This window comes from Oryctolagus cuniculus, chromosome 13 (genome assembly GCF_051225735.1).
Source record: "Oryctolagus cuniculus isolate XC-2025 breed Fujian yellow rabbit chromosome 13, ASM5122573v1, whole genome shotgun sequence".
Taxonomy (NCBI): Eukaryota; Metazoa; Chordata; class Mammalia; order Lagomorpha; family Leporidae; genus Oryctolagus; species Oryctolagus cuniculus.
In genome coordinates, this window is record NC_142879.1 from 16122173 (window position 1) to 16149149 (window position 26977).

At 48.5% G+C, this 26977-nt stretch overlaps 1 protein-coding gene across 11 annotated transcripts in view; it reads right to left on the reverse strand.

The window, feature by feature from the left end:
• LOC138845056 (uncharacterized) overlaps window positions 1-26977 on the reverse strand; it is a 61352-nt gene that overhangs the window by 14274 nt on the left and 20101 nt on the right. For 2 of the 11 annotated variants that reach the window (XM_089312052.1, XM_089312055.1), the window contains exons 2-6: window positions 22288-22378; window positions 10905-10974; window positions 9622-9687; window positions 9288-9378; window positions 6662-6735 (exon numbers count right to left, since the gene is read on the reverse strand). In XM_089312052.1, coding sequence (XP_089168178.1) covers window positions 6662-6735; window positions 9288-9378; window positions 9622-9687; window positions 10905-10958 — 285 coding nt within the window. In that variant the 5' untranslated portion in view covers window positions 10959-10974; window positions 22288-22378. Of the gene's footprint in view, window positions 1-6608; window positions 6736-9287; window positions 9379-9621; window positions 9688-10904; window positions 10978-21423; window positions 21698-22287; window positions 22379-26977 lie in introns of those variants that run through there. The other 9 variants (XR_016219512.1, XR_016219510.1, XR_016219513.1 and 6 more) reach the window with 6 other exon arrangements.

Here is a 26977-nt window from a genome sequence, read left to right on the forward strand (position 1 = left end):
CTTTTGCAATGGAACAAACTCTAGCTTAAAGCCACAGCCTTTTTCTCACATTTCTTGATTTGTAGGGCAAGAACTAGAGCAGGTTTCGGCTACACGATCATCTACATGGAGTTGATGGAAGGCCCTCAGAGGCATTTGGCCTGCCACTGAGCTGCTCTGGGCTCACCATGCATTTGATGCCTTGGTGAGGGTTTGCTGCAGGTTGAACCCAGCAAAGCCCCTCTTCCAGCCCGTGGTTTCCCCAGAGGAGAGCTGGATTTCCTACATGGCAGCTCAATGCTCCAAGAGTAAGCTCTTCCATGGGGCAGAAGTAGAAGCCAGGCTTCTAAGGCCCGAGGCCACAAAGCTTCATTATCATTACAGACTATTTTTTTTAAAGATTTATTTGTCTTAATTTTATTTATTTGAAAGGCAGAGTTACAGAGAAATCTTCCAGCCTCTGGTCCACTCCCCAAATGGCTGCAATGGCCAGGGCTGGGCCAGGCCGAAGCCAGGAGCCAGGAGCTTCTTGCAGGTCTCCCATGCGGGTGCAGGGGCCCAAGCACTTGAGCCATCTTCTACTTCTTTCCCAGGCCATTAGCAGGGAGTGGGATCAGAAGTGGAGAAGTCAGGGCTCCCAGCAGCACCTATATTTTGAAGCAGACACAGAGCCTGCCCAGATTTCAGGGGAAGGGACAGGGACACTTATAATCCTTTGATGGGGGCACGTCAAGGAATTATTGAACCTCATCAACCTCCCAAAGAAGGCATGATTAATTGGTCTACGAGCAAAGAGATCGCTAAGGTACCAGCAGGAAATGTAGACTGAAACAGACAGGAAGGACAACAGGAACCACGCCCAGGTCAGTGCAGTGTCACAGTCAGGGTGCAACTCAACGCCAACTGTTTGAGAAATTAATGAAAGTGTACTATACGTTGGAGACGAATACAAGGGAAAGGGGAGATTTCGGAGGAAGGCGCCAGGCAGAGAGAGAGTTTCAGGAAGGAAAACAGAATAAAAACAGAACACTGATACACTGAAAGAAAGGAATCAGAAAAGTGCAGCTGAAACAGGAAGGCGATGGGGCAGGTGCTGTGGCCTAGCAGGTAAAGCCGCCGCCTGCAGTGTGGGCATCCCAGTGGGCGCCGGTTCGAGGCCCGGCTGCTCTCTGATATGACGTGACCCAGGAAAGCAAAGATGGCCCAAGTGTTGAGCCCCTGCACACACGTGGGAGACTTGGAAGAAGCTCCTGGCTCCTGGCTTCAGATCAGCTCGGGTCCAGCCATTACGGCCAGGTGGGGAGTGAACCAGCAGATGGAAGACCTCTCTCTCTCTCTGTCTCCCTGCAACTATGTAACTCTGCCTTTCAAGGAAATAAATGAGTTTTTTTAAAATAAATTATACTCCTGGCTGCCCCTCCACAGCACCTATCCTTATCACACAGTCAATAAAGCTTTCCTCTGAGCAAAAAAAAATATATATTTACATATTTTATATATTTACATATTTATATTTATATATATTTCTTAAATTTCTTTAAGAAGAAAAAGGTTAAATTAGCTACTCTAGTGTAAAGAAAACTTTAAGTAAAAAATTTATTTCCTTTTTTTTTAACTAATCTTCGAACAGAACCCTTCAATTTACTATTGGACAGAAGGGCAAAGATAGGCAACTCTGTTTTATTGTTTTTTTCTTTGTGACACTTTCAGTTCCTCCTCTCGGAAAATCCAGTATCAAAAACCACTGGTTCTTTAGTTATTACCATAAGTTTGTAAGTAAGACTCTCCAGTACACAGAAAGAAGCAAAAGTAACGTATTAGGATAACAAAAGGTCTGGTCACTGGTCTTATACTTTTGAATCATACATATATAAAAATATATATATATATATATAAATTGCAAGTATCAGCAAGGATATGGAGAAAAGAAAACTCTATATGCTATTCGTGAGACTATAGATTAATACAGTATTTTCTAAATACAAAGAAATAATACTTGCATAAGGAGATAGAAATGCTAATTACTCAGATTTGACCATTACACATTACACATTATATGACTATGGAATTAAATAGGTACAGTCATTACATGTCAATTTTTTAAATATTGAAGAACTCATTAAAAGTCTTCACCAGAAATCGCAGATAGCTTTTCAACCATAAAGGAAAGTGAGTTTACCGCTCTCATTAAAAATTATGAGAGTATTTTGTTTGTTGGTTTGATATTTAATATCTCTCCTAACGCTTTTAAACTTTGCTGCACATAATCCTTCGTAAAAACAATGAATTCTCCCTCAGGCTTCCTATAGGTCCCCTCCAGCCTCCTCCACTCCAGTGAGTGGAACAGACAGCGTTTTCTGTGTCTACATTGACATGAAAAGGGTTAGCAGGCCCTGATTTACATGGATACAAATTGAACATGAGATTTTCATAGATTCACAGATGGGGAACGCTCGACAGACATGGATGTGTTCATCAGAGTCCTGCCTGGAAAGGCATCCCCCTTCCTTGTGGCTAATCAGAGAATTCCTGAGATTTGGAATGACCTTGACACTTGGATTCTTCCTCCTCCCCATTCCTGAGTCATGCGGTCTCTTTCTAATCTTTTTCAGTGTTTTAGGTATTGCCAGGGACTAAATTAATATATTATCTGCTTATCTAATGTGCAAAACTATGTATCCCACAAGGAATGCAAGAAAACCGTGCCACAGACAGGTGCACACGGAAGCAGCCACAAGTTCCAAGCGGAAGAGCAGACAAGAGGCGTAGCTTTCCACCCAGCCTCAGCAAACTGACCGGCTGCGGGACAGCAACTTAAAATGCAGCTCACGGCACACAAAACGTCTCCAACTAAACTCCAAGGAGAGCCAAAGCCCAGACAAAGGAAGAAGCCTCAGATCCGGGCCTATGTCATTTTTTGTGACTCCAAGATAAAGTAAATAAATAATGGGCAATAACCATCTCATTTGGAGCCATTTAAAATGACTGCCTCCTTCAGCAGCCGTGCAGGACACGCATCGCACAGATGGAACCTGACAAGCGGGCAGCTCCGAGCACCAAGGCTGCGTGGGAGCAAAGCTTTCTCCTCTAATGCCTGCTTTAAAATGCCCAGGGCATCCTGTGAACTGTTAAGGGGCAGTTACCTAATGAGGCTATTAAATTCATTAGTTGTGTGCTTGATCCAGCCCAGTTTCAAGTGTGCTCTTGAACAGGGCTAGGATGTTATGTCAGTCAGAGGTCACAGTCAACGGTGATGTGGTCACCAGCTCCTGGAGCGGGAGGGGCTTCAGCCTCCTAAAGGCTTTCTTTGAAAATGCAAATGATTCATGGCAGTCATTTGCATCTGTAGCTATGCAAGCTATGGTAATGATGCGCTCTAATGAAACCTAAGCCTGGGGCTACAGGCGGCTGACCTGAGGGGCTCAGGGAGGCTTCTCTCCACCTGTGTGACCGGATTTCACGGTTTCTAAAGCTGGGGGATTGTGGCTACCTTAGGGCAAATTCCTAACCGTAGGTGAGCTTTGCAACATCTCATCCTTATAACCCAGCAACTTTCAAGTGCCAGAATTTATTAATCTACAGAGCCTCAATCACGCACAGCAACTCTGGGCCGCATACTGTTTACTCTGGAATGAGTCCTAATTCATAAGGCTCTGCCAAAACATGTGCCTCAGGGGCATGCGCATAGCCTGGTGGTTAAGATGCCCCCCTCCATCCGCCTGCGGTGTGGCATAACTGATAAAGCCGCCACCTGCAGTGCCGGCATCCCATATGGGAGTGGAGTCCCAGCTGCTCCACTTCCGATCCAGCTCTCTGCTATGGCCTGGGAAAGCAATGGAAGATGGCCCAAGTCCTTGGGCACCTGCACCCACGTGGGAGACCCGGAAGAAGCTCCTGGCTCCTGGCTTTGGATCAGCTCAGCTCTGACTGTTACAGCCATTTGGGGAGTGAACCAGCAGATGGAAGACATCTCTCTCTCTCTCTCTCTCTCTCTCCCCTTCTGCCTCTCTAATTCTTAACTCTGCCTTTCAGATAAATAAATAAACCTTAAAAAAAAAAAAAAAGAAGAAGAAGAAGATGGCCCCATTCCACATCAGAGTACCTGGGTTCAACACCAGCTCCATGCCTTCGGCTTGGCACAGCCCTGGCCAGGGCATACTTTTGGGGAGGCAATCAGCAAATAGGAGTGCCCCCTCTCTCTCTCAAACAAATTTCAGAAAGTACATTCGTTCATCTGAGGAAGGCATTTTGATGTGGTGGTCTTGGTTAAGCCACCACTTGGGATGCCTACACTGCAGAATGCTTGGATTCAAGTCCTGGCTCTGTTGTCCAGTCTAGCTTTCCGTAAACCCACAGCCTCGGGAGCACCAGTGATGGCTCAAGTAGTTGGGACCCGCCTCCCACGAGGGAGACCCGGATTAAGTTTTGGGATCCTGGCTTCAGCCTGGCTCAACCCTGGCTGCTATGGGTATTTGGGGGAGTGAACCAAATGGATAGGAGATCTGTTTTTGATCTGTGTTTTTGTTTTTCTCTCTATGAGTTTCAAAGAAAGTTAATTAATTAAAAATATATGTGGGGGCCGGTGCTATGGTGTAAACCACTGCCTGCAGTGCAGGCATCCCAGTTCGAGTCCCAGCTGCTCCACTTCAGTTCCAGCTCCCTGATATTGCACCTGGGAAAAGCAGCAGAAGGTGGCCCAAATGCTAGTGCCCCTGCGCTCACATGGGAGACCCAGAAGAAGCTCCTGGCTCCTGGCTTCGGATTGGCACAGCTTTGGCCATTGCAGCCATCTGGGGAATGAACCATCAGATGGAAGACCTCTCTCTCTCTTTCTCTCTCTGCCTCTGCCTCTGCCTTTCAAATAAAAATATAAATCTTAAAAAAATGTACATTAAAGACACTGATGTTAAGTGTTTTTTCTTGTACCAAAACAAAAAAAAAAGCATTTCTGCTTTCTCTCTATAAAGAAGATGATATTCTTGATGGTCTCTAAGCAGTATTGTTTGACTTCTCAGATCTTGGATTCTCAAGGTGTATGCTTATGAAGGACTTCTTAGGAATGGAGCTTTGTTTGCCCTCAAGTTTTCTCTATCAACTGCATGCTGCACAAAGCAAGCAGTTTCACGAGGGGCTTAAAAGATAGTAGACTGTGTCTATGCTGAAAGGTTAAAAAGTCAAAAAGCAATCCAACGATTGTTCAGAAAATCTTCCAAAATAATGTGAATCATTTTGATATTTCAAAATATTAATTTTTCACTCCCCATCAGAACCGCAGGGGCTGGACAGACTTCTCTGAGCTGTTTTGGCTTTGCATTTCCTTAGGCAAATGCTAATAACTGTTTCACCAGTTACAACTCATTTATTGCATCAGTCACAGCAAGACTTGGGAAGGGCCTGAAGGCAAAACAACACACTAGGATTTTTCATTTCATTTCATTTTTTCATAAATATTTATTATATTTTTTGGGAAGGTAGAGTAACAGAAAGAGAAAGAGAAAGGGAGAGTTAGAGAGATCTTCCTTCCACTAGTTCATTCCCCAAATGGCTGCAATGGCCAGAGCTGGGCCAGGCTGAAGCCAGGAGCCAGGAGCTTCATCAGGGTCTTCCACATGGGTGCAGGGGCCAAAGCACTTGGGACACCTTCTGTTGCTTTCCCAGGAGCATTAGCAGGGAGCTGGATCAGAAGTGGAGCAGCCGGGTCTTGAACCAGCGCCCATATGGGATGCCCATGTCACAGGCTGCATGTTATACCACAGCACTGGTTGCTGTTCATTTCATCTTAATCCTTAAAAGGTTTAAGACAAGGCTCACAAATGTCAGTGTGTTCTTGGTTCTCTTTCCCTGCCACCTTCTTCTGTTCTCACCTTGACTGCTCTCTTCTTAGCTCCTTCCCGGGAATCATAACAGCTGTCGTGTGGGAATGGCCACGTGACCCAGTCCCCTCATGCAGAGTGTGTGCCTATGCTGACAACACTGGGAGAGGAGGGTTCTGTCCAGGGCCCTTGGGATCCGGACCCGGACCACTTTTGCAGCGGGGCCTTGATCCTCTCTGGTTGTGCGCTTTTTCTGTTTGTTCTCAACTCAGATCCAATACAGCTCACTCCACGTGTGTGTTCCTGCAGAAGGATCTGGGGAACTTAGAAGTGGAGCAAAGGGGCCAGCACCGTGGCTCACTTGGTTGGTCCTCCGCCTGCAGCGCTGGCATCATATATGGGTGCCAGGTTCTAGTCCCGGTTGCTCCTCTTCCAGTCCAGCTTTCTGCTGTGGCCCAGGAGGGCAGTGGAGGATGGCCCAAGTCCTTGGGCCCTGCACCTACATGGGAGACCAGGAGGAAGCGCCTGGCTCCTGGCTTCGGATCAATGTGGCTCCGGCCGTGGTGGCCATTTGGGGGGGTGAACCAACGGAAGGAAGACCTTTCTCTCTGTCTCTCTCTCTCACTGTCAAATAAAAAAAAAAAAAAAAAAAAAAAAAAAAAAAAAGTGGAGCAGAGCCAGAAAACGCAGGGGTCTTGTAGTCTATAGTCTAGCACTTGCATTTATCTTAAATACCATGGAAACTGTATTAGCTGTCACTGTAATCAAGTTCCATCATAAACAAGTCCCAAATATCAACTAAACACACACACATACACGTGAGTGAGTGACTGGAGTCTCCGAAGATCGCAGCAATAAAGCCTTCTCACCTCCTTCCGCACAGCCCTTGTTGCCACGCATGGTGCACTCTTCAGTGTTAAACTGCTTGAATCACATTTGGTTCCTAAGCACAGAAACACAACCTTTGTACCCATGTTCTCAGGTCACAGAGAACTTCCACACGTCATCACCTGACACAGGGCACTCCAGTTGATGCAGGAAAGAGAAATGTTGCCAAAAAAAAAAAAAAAAAAAAAAAAAAAAACTGTGTGACAAACTGAAGTTTTGCAACGAAATGTTTAAAAGATAATTTAAGGTTTTCTTCTACCCTAGTGAGATTGCCGATGTCAGGCCAATAAGAACTCATCTGTTAAGTATAAATATATCCATGCAATGTTTGGAACCTGGAATTACTGAAAAATTGTCATTTAAGCGGCCGGCACCGCAGCTCACTAGGCTAATCCTCCGCCTTGCGGCACCGGCACACTGGGTTCTAGTCCCGGTCGGGGCACCAGATTCTGTCCCAGTTGCCCCTCTTCTAGGCCAGCCCTCTGCTGTGGCCAGGGAGTGCAGTGGAGGATGGCCCAAGTGCTTGGGCCCTGCACCCCATGGGAGACCAGGAGAAGCACCTGGCTCCTGGCTCCTGCCATCGGATCGGCGCAGTGCACCGGCCGCAGCACGCCGGCAGTGGCGGCCATTGGAGGGTGAACCAACGGCAAAGGAAGACCTTTCGCTCTGTCTCTCTCTCTCACTGTTTACTCTGCCTGTCAAAAAAAAAAAAAAAAAGAAAAAGAAAAATTGTCATTTATATGAAATTCAAAAATTTAGCTAGGAATTCTGTATTCTACCTAGCAACTCTTAACAAAGAGCAAGGAAAATCTGTTTTCTGCCTAGATTTTCTAGCAAGTAATTATTTCAGCAGAGAACACCAGGCAGGTCTCCTTTTTAAAGAAAAAAAATCTGGTAAGTAATTTAACAAAACCAAGATTCCTCTGTAAAACAATCGCTCTTGTCCTAAAGCATACAATTTTTGCACATGTGTATTTGTGTGTAATTTGTTCCTCCAAATATTCTGTATCTTTAAAAACATAAATTTAAAAAAAGGAAGAAGGAGTCATTCTTGCTCAGGTTGGCCTCAGACAACACAGGAACACACATTCATAAAAAAGCTGCGGGCAGCAAAACCAGCCATGAACTTGAATTATCATCAAGATGAAGACAAAGGCATTAAAGCAAATGAGGAAGAAAAACTGCCTTGCCCAGACATCATTTTAATCAACCAGACTAGGACTGGCTCCGTGCTACCTTGTTCTGTAGAGGCGACATCTCAGGCTCTCACTTTGTTCTTGGCGGAGGGTATAATAGCTACGTGACACGGGCCTAGAGGGGTGACGTCAGGGGACTCAGAAGTTGTGACACTGCATTGACATGAGAACCAGACGGGCCAAGCATGAGGAAGAAACCTGGAGTCGTGTGCAGACTGAACTTCCCAGCACAGACAGCGGAGGGACCACTGGCAGAGGCCACGTCTCTCACCCTTCCAAGTGGCCCTGACATCTTTCTCAGAAAAAAACTTTTTTTTTGACAGGCAGAGTGGACAGTGAGAGAGAGAGACAGAGAAAGGTTTTCCTTTTGCCATTGGTTCACCCTCCAAAGGCCGCTGCGGCCGGCACACCACGCTGATCCGAAGGCAGGAGCTTCTCCTGGTCTCCCATGGGGATGCAGGGCCCAAGTACTTGGGCCATCCTCCACTGCACTCCCTGGCCACAGCAGAGAGCTGGCCTGGAAGAGGAGCAACCGGGACAGAATCCGGCGCCCCGACCGGGACTAGAACCTGGTGTGCCGGCGCCGCAAGGCAGAGGATTAGCCTAGTGAGCCGCGGCACCGGCCCAGAAACCAGCTTTCTATGCTGAGTTAGCCGCGTGTGATCCCCAGTGTCTGGCAGGCTCTTATATCCAGATGAATCGCTGCTTGCACTGAAAACTACGATCACAAAATCCTATAAGCAGAACTGACTTGGGGAAGGAAAAAGTGGGGTCACATTCACCTCGGACCTGCACTGTGTTTAGAAAAAAGACAGGAGTGATAATGTCTTGGCAGCCCATCCTAGGGAAAGTATGAGTGCCTCGCGGGCATGAGCAGGGGCCGGTCCCCTCCCTGGGGACTGCAGGGTGTGTGTTCTCACAAATAGTACAAGCGCCCGTACTGTTTGCAAGCTGCTGGAGGTCATCAGTATTCTTTCCAAATTATCACAGTGCGACTTTATTTTCCCAGGACACCCTTGTTTAGAGAGGCTGCTCCCTAATTGTTTGCATCTGTTTAGGACGTGAGGCTTATGCTTGACCAACAGGCACAAGCAGAGGGCAGGTCACTTATTAGAGATAAAACCAGAGCAGGGGGAAAGTCTCACAATATTTGGGATTCAGATATCTTCTCCACGCAACAATGCGAGACGGAAAGGGCTCTTGGTTCACCACAGTAGCACTCGGGGAACCGAAGCTCTGCCGCTATTTCTGATCCAGTTAATTATTTTCATAACTAAGCAGATAAATCAAGCACCGCCTCTTCCTTCTTTAGTTGGCGCTCTTTTTACGTTCTCTGAAGTTCGAATGTGGCTGTTCACCAGAAACAGAATATGATCATGAAATTAATCAAAAAAAGGGATCTCACACTCACCATGAACTTGGCCACACGCTAACTCCCATGAGAGGTGAAAAAGAGAAAGCAGAATCGTCCACGTAGAGCTTGCACTCTGGTAGGGGTCAGACTACAAAAGAGAAATAATTACACTGTAAATGAGTGCATGGCACGTGCCTACGTGGACACGGACAGCGTCATGAGAACACACAAAAGGGAAACTTTAGCTTTTCCAGCAGAGGCAGCCTCTGAGGCTTGAGAAGGAGGCATGACTTCACTTGGTGGATCCGGGGCAAAACCAAAGTTCCAAGTGTGCGTTTGTTCAACTTCTGCTAATGTGCACCCGTGGAGGCAGCAGGCACCCTCCACCTACCTGGGAGACCCAGGCTGAGTTCTTAGCTCCTGCTTCAGCTGGCCCAGCCCCGACTCCTGTGGCCACCTGGGGAGAAAGAGAAGAAATCTCAGTCTCTCTCTCTCTGCCTTTCAAATAAATGAAAATGAAACAAAAATTTCAAAGCTGGAAAGTGTTTCTAGAAGGAACGACCAAGAGTGTCACAGTCGGTGACAAGTCCTGTGGGAAATCCTCACTGATTGACTGGTGGGAAGCTCACTGATCAGCAGAGAGGCGGAAGCTGGAGTGAAGCGGGCTAAGTCCAGGAAGGTAAGGAAATGGAGGCTTCCGGGACAGCCAGTTCTTCCGACTCCAGAGCGGTTCAGCAGTGAAGGGAAGGTGACTGCTCAGGCCCGACTCCCAGGGAAATGAAGGACCGAATGAGGATTAGTTTGTTTTTAATTGGATGTGCTTGAACATGGTTAGAAACCGATGGGAGAATAATTCGGAGAAAGGAGGGCTGTGTTTAAGAAAGAAGTCGGGACCAGCACTATGGCACAGCGGGTAAAGCTGCTGCCTGCAGTGTCAGCCTCCCATATGGGCGCTGGTTGGAGTCCCAGCTGCTCACTTCCAGTCCAGCTCTCTGTTATGGCCTGGGAAAGCAGTAGAAGATGGCCCAAGTGCTTGGGCCCCTGCACTTGTGTGGGAGACCCAGAAGAAGCTCCTGGCTTCAGATCAGCGCAAGTCCAGCTGTTGTGGCCAATTGGGGAGTGAATCAGCAAATGGAAGACTTCCCCCACCCCTCTCTCTCTGCCTTTCCTTCTCTCTCTGTGTAACTCTTTCGAGTAAAGTAATAAATCTTTATAAGAAAGAAAGGCGGGGCCAGTGCCATGGCTCACTAGGGTAATCCTCCGCCTTGCGGCACCAGCACACTGGGTTCTAGTCCCAGTTGGGGCGCCGGATTCTGTCCTGGTTGCCCCTCTTCCAGGCCAGCTCTCTGCTATGGCCAGGGAGTGCAGTGGAGGATGGCCCAAGTCCTTGGGCCCTGCACCCGCATGGGATACCAGGAGAAGCACCTGGCTCCTGACTTCGGATCATTGGAGGGTGAACCAACGGCAAAAGGAAGACCTTTCTCTCTGTCTCTCTCTCACTGTCCACTCTGCCTGTCAAAAAAAAGGAAGGAAGGAAGGAAGGAAGGAAGGAAGGAAGGAAGGAAGGAAGGAAGGAAGGAAAAGGAAAGGAAGGAAGGCAAAGTCACCAACAGGTGAGGTTCCCAGTGGGGGAAGAGGACAAGTGACCCAGAGCCCAGGTGGGCACGTCTGTACCTCAGGGGACGACAAGACGGTGTCACATGAGTGGTCCCAAGAAAAAGAGGCCATTCTCAGCCAGGGGTTTCTGCTTGCTCCATGGAATTAGGAAGTATGTCAGTGACGTGGGGTTAAGGTAGACAAGAGGGAAGAAGGGGCAGGTTAATGCTTACTATGCAGGCATTTCTTTGCACATCCACTCAGCACAGCCATCAGAGGGAACACTCTCACCCCTCCAGCTTCAGACAAGTTTCTGAGGTCTGGGTAAAGCCAAGTCTTCAGTAACAAAACTGACAGTAAAGTCAAGTCTGTGCCGCCCAGTGATGAGTGTGCGCATCATTTTTATAAATTATATAAACGAGGGTCAGTACTGTGGCTCGGCAGGTTAAACCACAGCCTGGAACACCAGCACCTCAGGCTGGGAGCACCAGTTCCACCCCTGGCTGCTCCACTTCCAATCCAGCTTCCTGCTAATGTGCCTGGGAAGGCAGTAGGTGAAGGACCAAGGGCTTGGGCCCCTTATGGGACATAGGATAGGGTTCCGGGCTCCTGGCTCACCTCTGGATATTGCAGCCATCAAATAAATAAATAATAAAAATAAATTACATAGGCCGGAGCCGTGGCTCACTAGGCTAATCCTCCACCTGCGGCGGCGGCACCCCAGGTTCTAGTCCCTGTTGGGGAGTCGGATTTTGTCCTGGTTGCTCCTCTTCCAGTCCAGCTCTCTGCTGTGGCCTGGGAGTACAGTGGAGGATGGCCCAAGTGCTTGGGCCCTGCACCTGCATGGGAGACCAGGAGGCAGCACCTGGCTCCTGACTTCGGATCGGCGCAACGCACCAGCCGTAGTGGCCATCTGGGGGGTGAACCAACGGAAAAGGAAGACCTTTCTCTCTGTTTCTCTCTCTCACTGTCTAACTCTGCCTGTCAAAAAAATAAAAATAAATAAATAAATTACATGAGCTGCTGCCACTGGCAGCCACTCCAAACATTCAAATTTAATCAGTATAAGGATCAATAGATTGTTTAAATAAATAAATAAAATAAAATAAGCAAAATAATGGCTTTGTCTTTGGGGCCTGGCTGAAAAAGCCTTAGGCCATCACAAATATTTTAAAAGTATCATAAACAACCACCCTCCCCATAAATCTAACATACATCAGAGTGTATACCTTGCAAAGCAATATCATGTAAGTCTATTACCCAGTGGTGATTGATCATCTGCTTACCCCAAACTCATCTAAATGCCAATCCAAGTTGCATCCTGAAAGCAGGTTTGGTTCTAAAAATAGGAGGGGGAGGGGTCAAAAAGCCAGTGCACTAGTGCTCCGGAATGTTTAATTACTCCTCATGAACATACTCAAGATCAGAATGGGAGTGAGTGTTGGGCAGTGGGCATCAGAGCAGCCACAGGAGCTGAGGAAGATGTCAAGGTGACAGGGCCGGCGCTGTGGCGTAGCGGGTAAAGCCACCGCCTGCAATGCCAGCACCCCATATGGGCGCCAGTCTGAGTCCTGGCTGCTCCACTTCCTATCCAGCTCTCTGCTGTGACCTGGGAAAGCAGTAGAAGACGGCCCAAGTGCTTGGGCCCCTGCACCCACGTGGGAGACCCAGAAGAAGCTCCTGGCTCCTGGCTTCAGATTGGCCCAGCTCTGGCCACTGTGGCCATCTGGAGAGTGATCCAGCAGATAGAAGACCTCTCTCTCTCTCTCTCTCTGCATTTCTGTAACTCTGCCTTTCAAATAAATAAATATTAAAAAAAAAATCAATGTGAGACTTAGAAAGGAAGTTCCAGGAGCGGAGGGGAGTGCTGCCTACCAATTTTTTATTAAAGCAATCATATGTTATTTTTAATTACAATGATGTTTTAGGGGCCTGGTGTTGTAGTGTAGCAGGCTAAGCCACTCCTTGGGATGCCCACATCCTATCACAGAGCACTGGTTCAAGTCCCAGTTACTCCACTTCCGATCCAGCTCCCTGTGAATGCACCTGGGAAAGCAGCAGCAGATGACCCAAGTGCTTGAGCCCCTGCACCCACGTGGGAGACCCAGAAGAATCTCCTGGCTTTGGCCTGGTCCTGCCCTGGCCTTTGCAGCCATTTGGGGAGTAAACCAGCAGACAAAAGACCACCTTTTCTCTCTCTCTCTCTCTCTCTGTGTCTCCCCAACTCCCCAACCCCTCCTATCTCTGTCTTTCAAATAAGATCAATCTTTAACAAAAAAAAAAAATCCTCACATCTTTACGATTCCTTCTTGCTTGGATTTTAGTCTATCCTCCTACACCTGACCTTTTCACACGTCTTTCCCTCTGAAAAACACCTCAACACCATTTTTCAGAGATCCAAGACTACTCATTTTCCCTTCTGACGGACAGTGAGTTCCTAAGTTTTCCCAACCACAAACAATGCTGCAGGGAGCATCACTTTCACTTCTCTCTGTGCACATGAAAGAGGACTTCTCGTAAACTCTTTGGACTGAAGACATCTCTATACTCTTTTTTTTTTTTTTTTTGACAGGCAGAGTGGACAGTGAGAGAGAGAGACAGAGAGAAAGGACTTCCTTTACCGTTGGTTCACCTTCCAATGGCCAGCGCACCGCGCTGATCCGATGGCAGGAGCCAGGTGCTTCTCCTGGTCTCCCATGGGGTGCAGGGCCCAAGCACCTGGGCCATCCTCCACTGCACTCCCGGGCCACAGCAGAGAGCTGGCCTGGAAAAGGGGCAACCGGGACAGAATCCGGCACCCCGACCCGGACTAGAACCCGGGGGACAAGGCGGAGGATTAGCCTAGTGAGCCGCGGTGCTGGCCTCTACACTCTTATTAAACAGCACTTAGGACTCCAAAGAACTTCTGCTTGTGTGAGTTTTATCTGAGTTTTATCTCATTAGAAATTAATTCAGAAACGTTTACAGCACAAGAGTTCAGAGCACAGAGCACATTAACCATCGCAGCAGTGGCACGTGATGGAGGGAATGAGAGTGCCCAAATCAGACAACTGCACGGGATTATGAGAGAGAGTGCCTTTATTTTTTTATTATTACTTGAGATGCAGATATAGAGAGGGGGACAGGGACAGAAAGAGCTCTCGCATTCACTGGCTCATTCCCCAGCTGCCTGTAGAGCCAGCGCTGAGCCAGGGACCAGAACACAGGCAGTCAGATACAGTTTACGATGTTCCCCGTGTGAGCTGCATTTTCCTAGCTCTAAGGAGGGGTGTGTGTGTGTGTGTGTGTGTGTGTGTGTGTGTGTGTGTGTGTGTGTGATGGGTACGGTTATCCCTGCTACCTTGCTAGGTCTCCAAGGCCTTTACCCGACACGGCAGTGTGCTCAGAACACGCGTTTCCTTACAACAGGGGGATTGGCTCTGCTGTTACCGTGGCAGAAATGAGACGACACCTGCCTTTTAACATTGGCATTGTCACTGTATTTCTATTTGGCTTAAACATAGTTCTAGCCCCCCCACCCCAAACAGCACAAAGATCTGTGAACACGTCCCATTTACAACCCTGCCTAGTGTATCCACTGTGCTTGCCCAGAATTGTAGTCCTAAATGCTTCTAGCTCCTGAACTTGGCTTGCATTAGTCAACGCGCGCGCACGTGTGTGTGTGTGTGTGTGTGTGTGTGTTTACTACAAAATTTTCTGTACAGCGTTCTTAGAAGTATCTTCCAGTTCACTGCACTTCTCCTTGGCTGTGGTCAACCTCTTACTTTAACACATTCATTGAGTCTTGTATTCCACTGACTCTATTTTTCATTCCTGTTTTTCTTTATGTATCTGTTCTTTTCTCAGTGTAACCTATTCTACTTCTAGAACATTTTTTATTTATTTGAAGGGCAGGGGAGAGAGAGAGAGAGAGATCTTCCATTTGCTGCTTCACTCCCCAAATGGCCACAACAGCCAGGTGGCCCAGGCCAAAGCCAGGAGGCAGGACGCTCTCTAGGTCTCCCACATGAGGGCAGGGACACAGGGACACAGCACTCGTGTCACCTCTCTGCTGCCTTCCCAGGCACATGTGCAGGAAGCTGGAGCAGCAGCCAGGACTTGAACCGGCACCCCCGTATTCACCAGAGGTCACACACATCAGTGTGAACAGTTAACACCACCATGCCAGGCCCTCTTTTTTATATTTGTCAGAATTTACTTTACAAATTTAATCTTTTCAAAAATTCTTTATTGTTTCTACCTGATAATTTCATTTTTTAAAGTCCGGGGAGTGTAACTGCTTTTTCATTTGCCCAGTGAATTTTCACTTTGGTGGCTCTGACTTTGTTATTTCTAGAATTCCTGTGTGGCTTGGATTGACGTGAGTCCCTCCAGGAAACTTTACATTTACTTATAGGAGGCGCTCCAGGAGTACTTACAGCTCAGAATCAAATTCTACATTACTATTTGGGTTAATTCATAGACCAAATACATAAAGTAAATGTGAACACCCAGAGAATTCTATGAATGAACACAGCTTTGTTCCTAACAGCTAAAAACCGGAAACAACCCAAATGTCTATTAACTAGAGAACAAACACACTGTGATATGTGTGAAGAAGAGGAATACTCTCTAGTAATAAAAAGTAACAAACGGGCCGGCGCTGCGGTGCAGCGGGTAAAAGCCCTGGCCTGAAGCACCGCCATCCCATATGGGCGCTGGTTCTAGTCCCGGCTGCTTCACTTCCAATCCAACTCTCTGCTGTGGCCTGGGATAGCAGTAGAAGATGGCTCAAGTCCTTGAACCCTTCACCCACGTGGGAGACCTGGAAGAAGCTCCTGGCTCCTGGCTTTGGATCGGTGCAGCTCTGGCCGTTGTGGCCATCTGGGGAGTGAACCAGTGGATGGAAGACCTCTCTCTCTGTCTCTACCTCTCTCTGTAACTCTTTCAAATAAATAAAAAGAAATCTTCAAAAAAAAAAAAAAACAAACTGATCAAAATGCAGACACAGGTGCCATCCAAACAACATGAAAAGCTACACACTGCAGGATTCCATTTCTGTGGCTGGGTCACTCCCCAGATGGCCACAATGGCTGGAGCTGGGCCCATCCGAAGCCAGGAGCTTCTTCCAGGTCTCCCACGCAGGTGCAGGGGCCCAAGCACTTGGGCCATCTTCTACTGCTTTCCCAGGCCATAACAGAGAGCTGGACTGGAAGAGGAGCAGCTGGACCAGAACTGGAGTCCACATGGGATGCTGGCGCTTCAGGCAGAGGCTTAGCCCACTGTGCCACGGCACCCTCCCCCATGCTTCTCCTTAAAGTCTATTTATTTACTTGAAAGGCACAGTGACGGGGGTGGGGAGGGGGGTTACAGAGAGAGAGAGAGAGAGAGAAAGAGAGAGAGTGTGTGTGTGAGAAAGAAAGAAAGAAAGAAAGAAAGAAAGAAAGAAAGAAAGAAAGAAAGAAAGAAAGAAAGAAAGAAAGAGAGAGAGAGAGAGAGAGAGAGAGATCGGAGGGGGAATACAGAGAGAGAAAGAGAAAGATCATTCATCCACTGGTTTCCCCAAACGGCCTCAATGGTCGGGATTGGATGGAAGCCAGGAACTCAGATCTCCATCCAGGTCTCCAACATAAAGGAGCAGGGGCCCAAGCACTCGGGCCATCTTCCCCTACTTTAGGGAGCTAGGTCAGACGCAGAGCAGCCCAGCACTCAAACCAGCGCTCAGATATGGGATACTGGTGTCATACATGGCGGCTTAACCCGCTGCACTACCATGCCAGTCCCAGTCCCCAAACTCCCTAATTTAATGTCATGTCCTTCAATATCTAGTTTTCACCTCCTTTCTCAGTCCCAGCTGCTGCTCACTCCCTCAAGCCCTAGCCAAGTGCCTTCGGACATCAGCAGCCCTTTGAACCCCAGAGTCCGGCTCCCGGGAATACTGCCTGCGCCTTGCGTCCCCTTGGCCTAGAGCGTCTCTGGCATCATTCAAGCGTCAACTCAAGAGGCCATTAACTCCGACACCTCTCCTAACCTCCCAGAACCCTGCCCCAGGCAGCACAGTGTCCCTCTGAACTCCACGGGACGTACGCCAAATGCCACAGGGGGCCTTTTCGTCCCGTCTCCTCTAGACTGTGAGATCCCAGAGGGAGGGGGCACTCTGTCTGATTTATCTCTACATTCTTAATGCCTTGCAGAGCCCCTGACCCACAGTAAATATTCTGCTGACTCATCTGTATCAATTGGCATTCATGCGATTTAAGAAAGACTAAGCTCTTGAGTCTCTCCCAGATCCAAAATCTTCAGCCAAGGGTGGAACGAATTCCGCCTAGAACTAACTAGGCAGGCAAATAGGCCTCTTCTTTCCCCGTCCATGGGCCCTACAATGCAGACAGTACTGTGTACCTCTGCACATCTATGCCCCTTGCAGCTTCGGTCTATTTTTTTTTTTTTTTTAGAAAGCATAGGGATAAGTGTACATTATCCTCTCTCAGGGCAAATGGCACTTTAGCTTGGCCAAGTTTAATGTCCATATAAAAATCAGAAATGCCACAAATTGAGGCAGCTAGAAACATCTCTCATCGCTCCTTCAGGCTCTGCCTGCCATTTGCATCCACATCCCCTCTGCCCATCTGCATCTGGCCACTTTCAATCTATCCGGAAACCTCGTCCTCCGTGGAATACGTGAATCAGAACTAATTACAGCAATAACTAAAATGGTCCTGCGAACGCACGCGCTGCACAACAAGGATACTTCCATGGGGTTACTTAGCCGTAGCAGGCCGGGCCTCTTAATGTGCAGTGCCTGGCTTCCCCCGCACACACACTTCAGAAAATGTAAGCCTGTATCACAGTAATGCAGGGCCAGGAAGCCCAGAGAAAGAGGGGAACAAAGGCATCTCCTCGCGAATAGGTTTTAAAACAAGCCACTAATGGGAGTAAGGGACGTTCGAGGCTCATTTCGGAGCAGCCAGCAGGGCAGAGGCCGGCTCAGTGTGATGGCTGGTGCTCTCTCGCTGATGCTCCGACGCCTGTGTTCTGCTTCTGTTCAGAGAAGGCTCCTGCAGCAGAGCTGAGAGCACCAGGCTGGGCTGGGCTGGGTGCCCAGGCCACCGGGACGTGCCATTCTCAGAGCAGGAAGGAAGGGACCAGGCCATCCCCGGAGCTCTCACGGCTCCCGCTCTTGGAAGAGAAAAGGAAATGGTGGGGGGTGGGGGTGGGGGTGCCACCACCTGCAACACTGGCATCGTGCATGAGCGCTGGGGCAGTGGAGGCTGCTCCAGTTCCAACCCAACACCCTGCTGTTGTGCCTGGAAAAGCAGCAGAACGTGGTCCAAGTACTTGGTTCTCTGTCACCCACGTGGGAGACCAGGATGGAGCTCCAGGCTCCTGGCTTCAGCCTGGCCCAGCCCAGGCCATTGCAGCCATTTTAGGGAGTGAATCGGCGGATGGAAGATCTCTCCCTCTCTGTTGCTCTGCCTTTCAAATTAATAAGGAAAAAATAACCTGGATTGTTGAAAACTACTTGTTTCCCAACAACTGTTAAAGTTGTAGTAGATAAATGATGACTTTGCTATGTGCCTGAAAGTCAAGTTCTAATCCAGACAACCTACATTTCAGAAAATTTTTTAAGTTTTTTTTTATTTGGAAGTCAGAGTTACAGAGAAAAAGGGAAAGAGACAGAAAGAGAGAGAGAGATCTTCCATCTGCTGATTCACTCCCCAGCCAGCTCTAGGCAAGCTGAAGCCAGGAGCTTCTTCCTGGTCTTCCATATGGATGGCAGGGTCCCAAGTACTTGGGTCATCTTCTGCTGCTCTTCCCAGGCCACCAGTAGGAAGCTGGATTGGAAGCAGAGCAGCTGAGACACTAGCCGGTACCCGTAGGGGATGTCAGCATTGCAGGCTGTGGCTTTACCCACTGTACCATAACACCGGCCCCCAGAAAAATTTTTTTAAAGATTTATCTATTTATTTGAAGGGCAGAATTACAGAAAGGCAGAGGCAGAGAGAAAGAGAGATCGATCTTCCATCCACTGGTTCACTCTCCAAATGGCCACAACAGCCAGAGCTGAGCTAATCTGAAGCCAGGAGCCAGGAGCTTCTTCCAGGTCTCCCATGTGGGAACAGGGGCCTAAGCACTTGGTTTATCCTCTGCTGCTTTCCCAGACCATTAGCAGAAAGCTGGAACAGAAGTGAAGCAGCCAGGACTTGAACCCATGCCCATATGGGCCACTGATACTACAGGCAGTAGCTTTACCTGCTACACCACAGTGCTGGCCCCCAGAAAATTCTTAACACTTAGATGTCTTCAGGGACTGAGGATCACGTCATTTAAAAGGGATCAGAATTGGCTCCAAGGTTCATGGACACAATGGGGAGACCATGGTAGATTGCAGGACAAACCTTCAGACAGTCCACTGTCTAGTTGGAACATACAGCTCCTGCACTCAGGTGTTTGAGTATAGGGAGAATGACCTCTCTATGCATTCATTCAGCAAACACCTACTGAGTGAGTACCTACTAAGTGTAGGAAGTTTGTTTGTTTAAGATATATCTATTTGTTTGAAAGTCAGAGCTACACAGAAAGAGCAAGAGACAGAGAGATCTCCCATCTGCTGGTTCACTCCCCAGATGGCCACAACAGCCAGGGCTGGGCCAAGCCAAAGCCAGGAGCCAGGAGCTTCTTCCGGGTCTCCCAAGTGGGTGCAGGGGCCCAAGCACTTGGGCCATCTTCGCTGCTTTCCCAAGCCATCATCAGGGAGCTGGATCAGAAACGGAGCAGCCAGAACACAAACCAGCAGCCCCCATATGGGATACCAGCATCACAGGTGGCAGCTTTACCCACTATGCCACAACACCAGCCCCTAGGCAGTACTCTCAGTACTTCGCCAAGCACAAAAGTTGAATGGATTATGACTCTTGGCCTAAGCAAGTACACAGTCCACCAGAAAAATGGTTGCACCAAGTCCCTGCCCCAGTTCTCGGTGAATCCAGTCCACAATGGGGTTTATCAACCTATACCATAAAGACAGTGTATTTGCAATGATATTTATAAACACTGGCAGCCATTTCTAAGATCTTGAAATAATTCTGTTATCTACCAAATTAGCATCAGTGCTAAGTGTGTAGAATGTTACAAAAAGTATTTCAACTATGACAGTTGATGTCAAGAGCTCAAATCAAATATAAGTGTAGGTCTGAGTTGAAAACCTTTGATGTAACAATTCTGTGGTTACAGAAAAAAATACTCAGGGCCAGTTCTGCTTTGAATAGGTTGAGCAGCTTTAAACTGAAACATTTCTTCACTGGCTTGTGGTTAACCAATTAATTTACTGTTTCAGAAACTGAAGCTGAGCTTTCCAGTGGTCATGACCTTCCCATGAGAACATGCTTCTTGCAAAGGATCTCCTTCACCCCGTCCAGGGCAGGAGGACCGGAAAGACGAGAAGGACCCGAGCAGAGCCCCAGTGCCCACCTCAGGGTCGTGCAGTGCCCAGGATGCTATGAAATCACCACGCTCATCATTCACGCACAGTCTTGGTGTTGGCTGCCGGCCCACAGAGGAAACAGGGAGGGCTAGGAAGGATGTGAGGGATGCTCCTCCAGGAAGCAGCACCCCAGTACCCCGAGTCAAGACAGGGGAGAGAGCATCCCAGTAAACACGTTTTGAACCCAAGAGTGGCACTTTGAACAGCTCATTGAAAATAGGATCTGGGCCTGCACTGTGGCGGAGTGGGTAAAGCCTCCACCTGCAGTGCAGGCATCCCATATGGGTGCCGGTTCAAGTCCCAGCTGCTCCACTTCCGATCGAGCTCTCTGCTATGGCCTGGGAAAGCAGTAGAAGATGGCCCAAGTCCTTGTGCCCTTGCACCCATGTGGGAGACCCAGAGAAGCCCCTGGCTCCTGGCTTCAGATCAGCCCAGCTCTGGCTGTTGCAGCCATTTGGGGATTGAACCAGCAGATGGAAGATCAATCAATCAATCGATCGATCTCTCTCTCTCTCTCTCTCTCTGCCTTTCCTTCTCTCTGTGTAACTCTGACTTTCAAATAAATAAATTTTTTAAGATGGACAGACCAATACACACACATGTGCATTTATATATGTGATGATGGCACACACTGTATATATGTATTAATGAATTATTGGAGGGGCTCACTTGGTTAATCCTCCACCTGCGGTGACGGCATCCCATATGGATGCCGGTTCTAGTCCCGGTTGCCCTCTTCCAGTCCAGCTCTCTGCTGTGGCCCGGGAGTGCAGTGGAGGATGGCCCAAGTCCTTGGGCCCTGCACCCGCATGGGAGACCAGGAGAAGCACCTGGCTCCTGGCTTCAGATCAGCGCGGCGCGCCAGCCTCAACATGCTAGCCACGGTGGCCATTAGAGGGTGAACCAATAGCAAAAGGAAGACCTTTCTCTCTGTCTCTCTCTCACTGTCCACTCTGCCTGTCAAAAAAAAAAAAAATGCATTACTGGAAGTCACCTGTACTCTGACATGCTTTTTTATCTGGGAGAAAATGCTCCAGGTCCCAGGGTACATGTCAGTACAATGTCAGTTTGCACTGAAAATAACATTATCACAGACACCTTGATATGACCAATCTAAAGACAAATTTCTTTTTTTTTTTCATAGTTATTTATTTGAAATGCAAAGCAACAGAAAGAACGGAGGAGGAGAGACAGAGAGCACGACCTTCTATCCACTGGTTCACTCCGCAGATGGCTGCAGCGGCCAGGGCTGAGCCAAGGCTGTGCCAGGTCTGGAAGCCAAGAGCTGGGAACTTCTTCCTGGGACCCAGGACGTGAGCCATCATCTGCTGCCTCCCAGGGCGCACATTAGCAGGAAGCTGCGAGTACACATTAGCAGGAAGCTGCGAGTACACTTGATCCAGGCACACTGATATGGATGATAAGAAATAGTTGGTCTGTCTCCTCAAACCCTGGGAACTTCCTGAGTGACAGGAGTGACTTTTGATATTTACAATGCCCAAAGTCTATGCTAACGAGGTGATCAAGGTGGGGCGCCTGGACAGCCTCCAGATGGGGACAAAGACCAGCAAGTGCCTAAAGGATCTGACAGTCTGCCTCCCTCTACCAACCTCCGATCAGGGGCCGGGCCAGGGCTGGAGGTCAGGCTCTGTAGAAACTCTCGACACACAAGGTTTGGAGAGCTTTGGAGTTGTCAAGTGCACCGTGTCCTGGTGTGTTTGGGGTGGAGGGTGCTCCCCAACTCCACCAGGACAGAAGCTCCTGTGCCCAGGACCCTTCTAGATCTTGCCCTTGGTGCCTCCTTGACTAATTGTTCATCTGTATCCTCTGCTGCCTTCCCAGGCTTATTAGCAGGAAGCTAGATGGGAAGCAGAGCAGCTGCGTCTGGAACTAGCAGTGTGATATGGGCACCGGCACTGTTGCAGGCAAGTGACTTAACCCACTCCATCCCAAAGCTGGCCCCTGGACCAGACACTTTAACGTCACTCTTCCAATCACCTTTATTTTCTAAATTCAGCTCCATCCTCACAGTTTATCTCCCAAAACACTCTTGACGGCATCACCAGTCCTGTGTGTGCCTTCAGGAAGTCTGCGGCATAAGCAAAGGGGAAAAAGTGAATGAGTTACTCATCTCATCAACGGCAGGTTCCCAGGGACCATAGGGTTAACGTCACATGACGTCAGGGTGGTGACACGGCACATCCATGATGATCGAGATCAGTGATCTGTCAAAGGACAAAAGGACAGCTTAGTGTAAAGACTGCACTTGGCTTGATTTTCAGTTCCACAACTGTGCAACTCTTCATTCTATAAGGGGAAAGCGTCTTTGATGAGCTGAGCAGAAGGGGTTGACCTCACAGACAGAGAAGGGCTTGAAGAAAGCAGAAATAAAAAATAAAAATATAAATAAATAAATAAATAGAAAGCAGATGGGCTATCTCAAAGTCACTGTCCATGTGAGGTGGGGACAGGGAACCTGAGTAACAGGAAAACAACAGATGAGTTAACAGCAGTTATTCCGGGCCAATTCTTTCGTACGAGCAGAGGGAATTTTATTATCATGCCCACTGAAACTTGGGAAATTTGAATATTCTCTAATCCTAACTTCTCAAAAGTCCAGATAAGTAGTTTAATTTCCGATTGGTGACATGAACCTTTGGCATGACTCCATTCTGATTTTTAGTCGATTCTGCTGGTACCCAGACAGACCCAGAGCTTCGGTCTGAAGCAGTGGTTTCCTGTACTCTCAACAGAACTCCTGGGAAATCAATGTTCTCATGAATCATGAGCTGGCACAAATTACCCAGTGCAAACCCTCACTGCAGGGCATTAATTAGTCCTGGCTCCCAGAATTCAACCCCCCTTTCCTCTCTCCAGACATTTCCAGGTGGGGCGAAATGATGACTTGAATTTATGCACCCATCCAAAGCATTAAGAAACTGGAAGTCTAGGTTTTCGTACTTAAAGTGGTTTGGCTTTGACCAAAAATATCCACAAATAAACGTACGACTTCCAGCAATGCTGCTGCTGATGTTTCTACCAATGCTTGCTTCCAGAATTTCTAGCAGCCAACACTATGATTTTAATCAAAATGTTTCACTACAATTGTTCGGCATCCTACAGAGAAAGTTTATCTCTTGGACACAGTTTGGCAAAAGGATAACAATGAACTCAGACGCCAGCTGACACTGTTGCTGTAGTCACTCCTGCCAGCTCGTGTGATTTGCCCACACCCGCATCTCCTTTACGTCATGTGTGAACCCCAATCAAAGCCTCCCGTGGAGGTGTTTGGCAGCCTGAAGACAGAGCTAATCCCCTTATAAATAGTTGTTCTTCTAAATTGCCACAAATTGAGCGGATTATAACACAATAGAGCTATAAAAGTTAGTGCCACCATAATAAATGTCAACCATTCTTCTCTTGTGATTATTTCATCTTGTTCAGTCAATCATGGAAATTACACCAAATAAACAAAACCATGGATGAAACAGGAAGGGAATGCAAGAGACAGTGCTACAGTGAAAAACTTCACGGGCTCTACTTCTGGGGATCTTCCGAATCACTGGGCCATACTCACATTCCTGTTTCCCAAGCTCACTCGTGGACATTGCCATGCCTGGTCCTCGCAGCCACCATCGAAGGGAGCAGCAGCCCAGCAGTGGCAGAAGCGTAGCCACGGCAGGAAACTTGAGATGGAGTCCAGATTCTCCCACGACTACCTTGCTATCCAAGAAGGTAGTTTTGTCCACCTGCATCTCAATTTCCCGACCTGTACCACGTGGGTGAGGCAGCTACCTTCACTTGCTGGAAAGATTAAATGAAATACACACAGGAGCACATTCAGGGATGGGTGTTTGGTACACCAGTTAAGACTCTACCTGGGGGGCCGGCGCCGGTGGCTCAGTTGGTTAATCCTCTGCCTGCGGCGCCCGCATCCCATATGGGTGCCAGGTTCTAGTCCTGGTTGCTCCTCTTCCAGTCCAGTGGAGGATGGCCCAAGTGCTTGGGCCCCTGCACCTGCATGTGGGAGACTAGGAGCCAAGTACATGGCTCCTGGCTTTGGATTGGTGCAGCGTGCCAGCCGTAGCAGCCATTTTGGGGGTGAACCAATGGAAGGAAGACCTTTCTCTCTGTCTCTCTCTCTCTCTCGCTGTCTAACTCTGCCTGTCAAATTAAAAAAAAAAAAAAAAAGACTCTGTTTGGGACTCCCACATCCCCTACTGGAGTACCTGGGTGAATCCTGTCTCTGCTGCTTCTGATTCAGCTTCCTGCAAATGCACCCTCTGGGAGGCAGCAGACGGTTCAAGTACTCGAGTCCCTGAAGATCCAAACTGAATTGCAGGCTCCTGGTTCCAGCCTAGCCTCGTCCTGCCTGTTGTGGGCATTTGGGGAGTGAATCAAAGGATGAAAGATCTCTCTCTCTTTCCCTCTCTCTCTCTCTCTCTCTCTCTCTGCCTTTAAAAAAAGGGGGAGGGGGACGAGGTGGAAAATAAATAAATAAAATCATAAAGTCCAATAAAGGAGCTAGAATATCCCGGTGAACATGCCATAGAGGGAAGCTCAGGTGCAAAGGCCTTTGTGGTGGAAGGAGGCTGGCAAACTTGAGAGACTAAAACAAGGGCACAGTGGTAAAAACACAGAAAATAAAGGAGAGCTGGCTCAGAATGAATCAAAGAGGAAAACAGGGTGCAAAAGTTGCCAGGCCAGATAAACCAAGAGAAAGACATATAAATGTTATCCTAAGCATGAAGTCATTTGAAGAGATTTCGGGGGGGAGGGGGGCAGCGACAGGATGAACCGTGTATTTTATACGAAGCTTCTCCTCTGCAGAGAAGGGCGAGTGATTCGTGCATCTGCAGTTACTGAGTTAGCGTATTTGTTTACACAAGAGGCACGAGGAACTTGGGCCAGCGTGGTGGTGCTGAAGATGTTGGTAAAAAGATTCCAGAGATGCTTGAATGATTAAAAAAAAAAAAAAAAAAAAAAAAAAAAGATACACTGGAGCTTGATGATGGGGCTAACCAGAGGAAGGGAAGGCAAGCGTCCACTGTGCCTGGACGAGGTGGCATCGTGCACCCGGGCAGGGAAGCCAGAGAAGAACCAGCGAGAGGAGGGATGGGTTATGCGTTTCATCCTAAACATAGAGACTTGACGCCTTTAAACGTCCTCCATGGGAGGGAAGAGAGCTATTCAGTGCAGAGCAGAGAACTGAACTGGAGGGGACATCGGGGTTTTATCAGAACACAACAGAAGCGCTGCAGACAGACGTCGGAACCTGTGAGACCGGCCCAGGAAAAGGAAACACGGGCGGGCAGGTGGCCCTAGGACCCAGCCTTTAGGAACTCCAAAGGCTAGCACGAGAGGGAAGCGACCTGAGGAAGAACACGGCCTGCCGCCGGCCGGGGAGAAAGGAGAAAGGCGGGGGGGGGGGGGGGGGGGGGGGGCTCCACATCAGGAGGAGCGGGGAGAGTTCCGGGTCCCCCGTGTGTGGCTCTGGGGGACCGCGGGTAAACTGAGGACCTCTGGCTTCCGGCAGGACAGCGCCCTGAGCGAGCCTTAGCACAGACTGGAGAGACAGCAAGTACCGGCGCTTCCTCTAAAGACGCGAACAGGAGAGATTCGCACGAACAAGCTCTTCCTGTGGGTCTGACACCACCCTTCGAGCTTACTTTTCATTTTCTATTAACAAAATGTTGACGGATATTAATACTGCCAAATTCAGTGTTCCGGTGTTTCGGAGGGGCAGGTGCTTGCCCCAGCAGCTCAGACACCACTTAGGATGCCCACATCCCATACTAAAAGGCCTGGATGCCAATTCCGGCCAATTCCAGCTTCCCCTTAATCTGCAACCTGAGAGAGGGGATGGCTCAAGTACTTGGGACCCTGCCACCCACATGGGAAACGGGGACTGAATTCTTGGCTACTGAGCCAACAAATGGGAGGTGTCTCTCTCCCTCTCTCTTTCTGCCTTCCAAACAAATTAAATAAAATTTAAATCAAAAGGAATAGTAAATAAGGGCTTTTCTTCAGGAAAACCTGCCTTCGCTGGACTGCAACAGGTTCAGCATTGCCACCTGACACTAGGAATGCCTCCCCCAGGTGCCACAGGCACATGAAAACTCAGTGTTCCTGGGGCTGGCAACGTGGGATAGTGGCTTAAGCCACCGTCTGCAGTGCCAGCCCCCACACAGGCACCACTTCGTGCTGCTCTTCTGACCCACTCCCAGTTAATAAGCCCTGTGCTGGGGCCCATTTATACTGCTGACAACTACAGATTATTCAGTAACACCTCGCAGCACAGCAGAAGTAGACAGCACGGAGCGCTAACATAACAAAGTCCTTGTCGGACATAAACTCACTGTTGTTATGTCTGAGAAAGGGGTGGGCCTGGGAGTTTGCGGGGCGGATGGCTGAATGTGCAGGCTGGCCAAGTGCAGACAGACAGCAGCGTATGGCAAGGGCGCCCGAGACACAATGTGGGATTACTGCTCCAAACTCAACGCTTGACCTCAACTGCGACTTTATGAAGCAGCAACAATGACGTAAAACTGGTCTTATCATACTTGTACTGTCAGCAAAACCTACAGATAAAATAAAAGGGTTTTTTTAAGTAATTAATTAATTGGAAAGAGTTATAGAGAGAGGGAGAGACAGAAAGATTTTCCATCCTCTGGTTCACTCCCCAGAT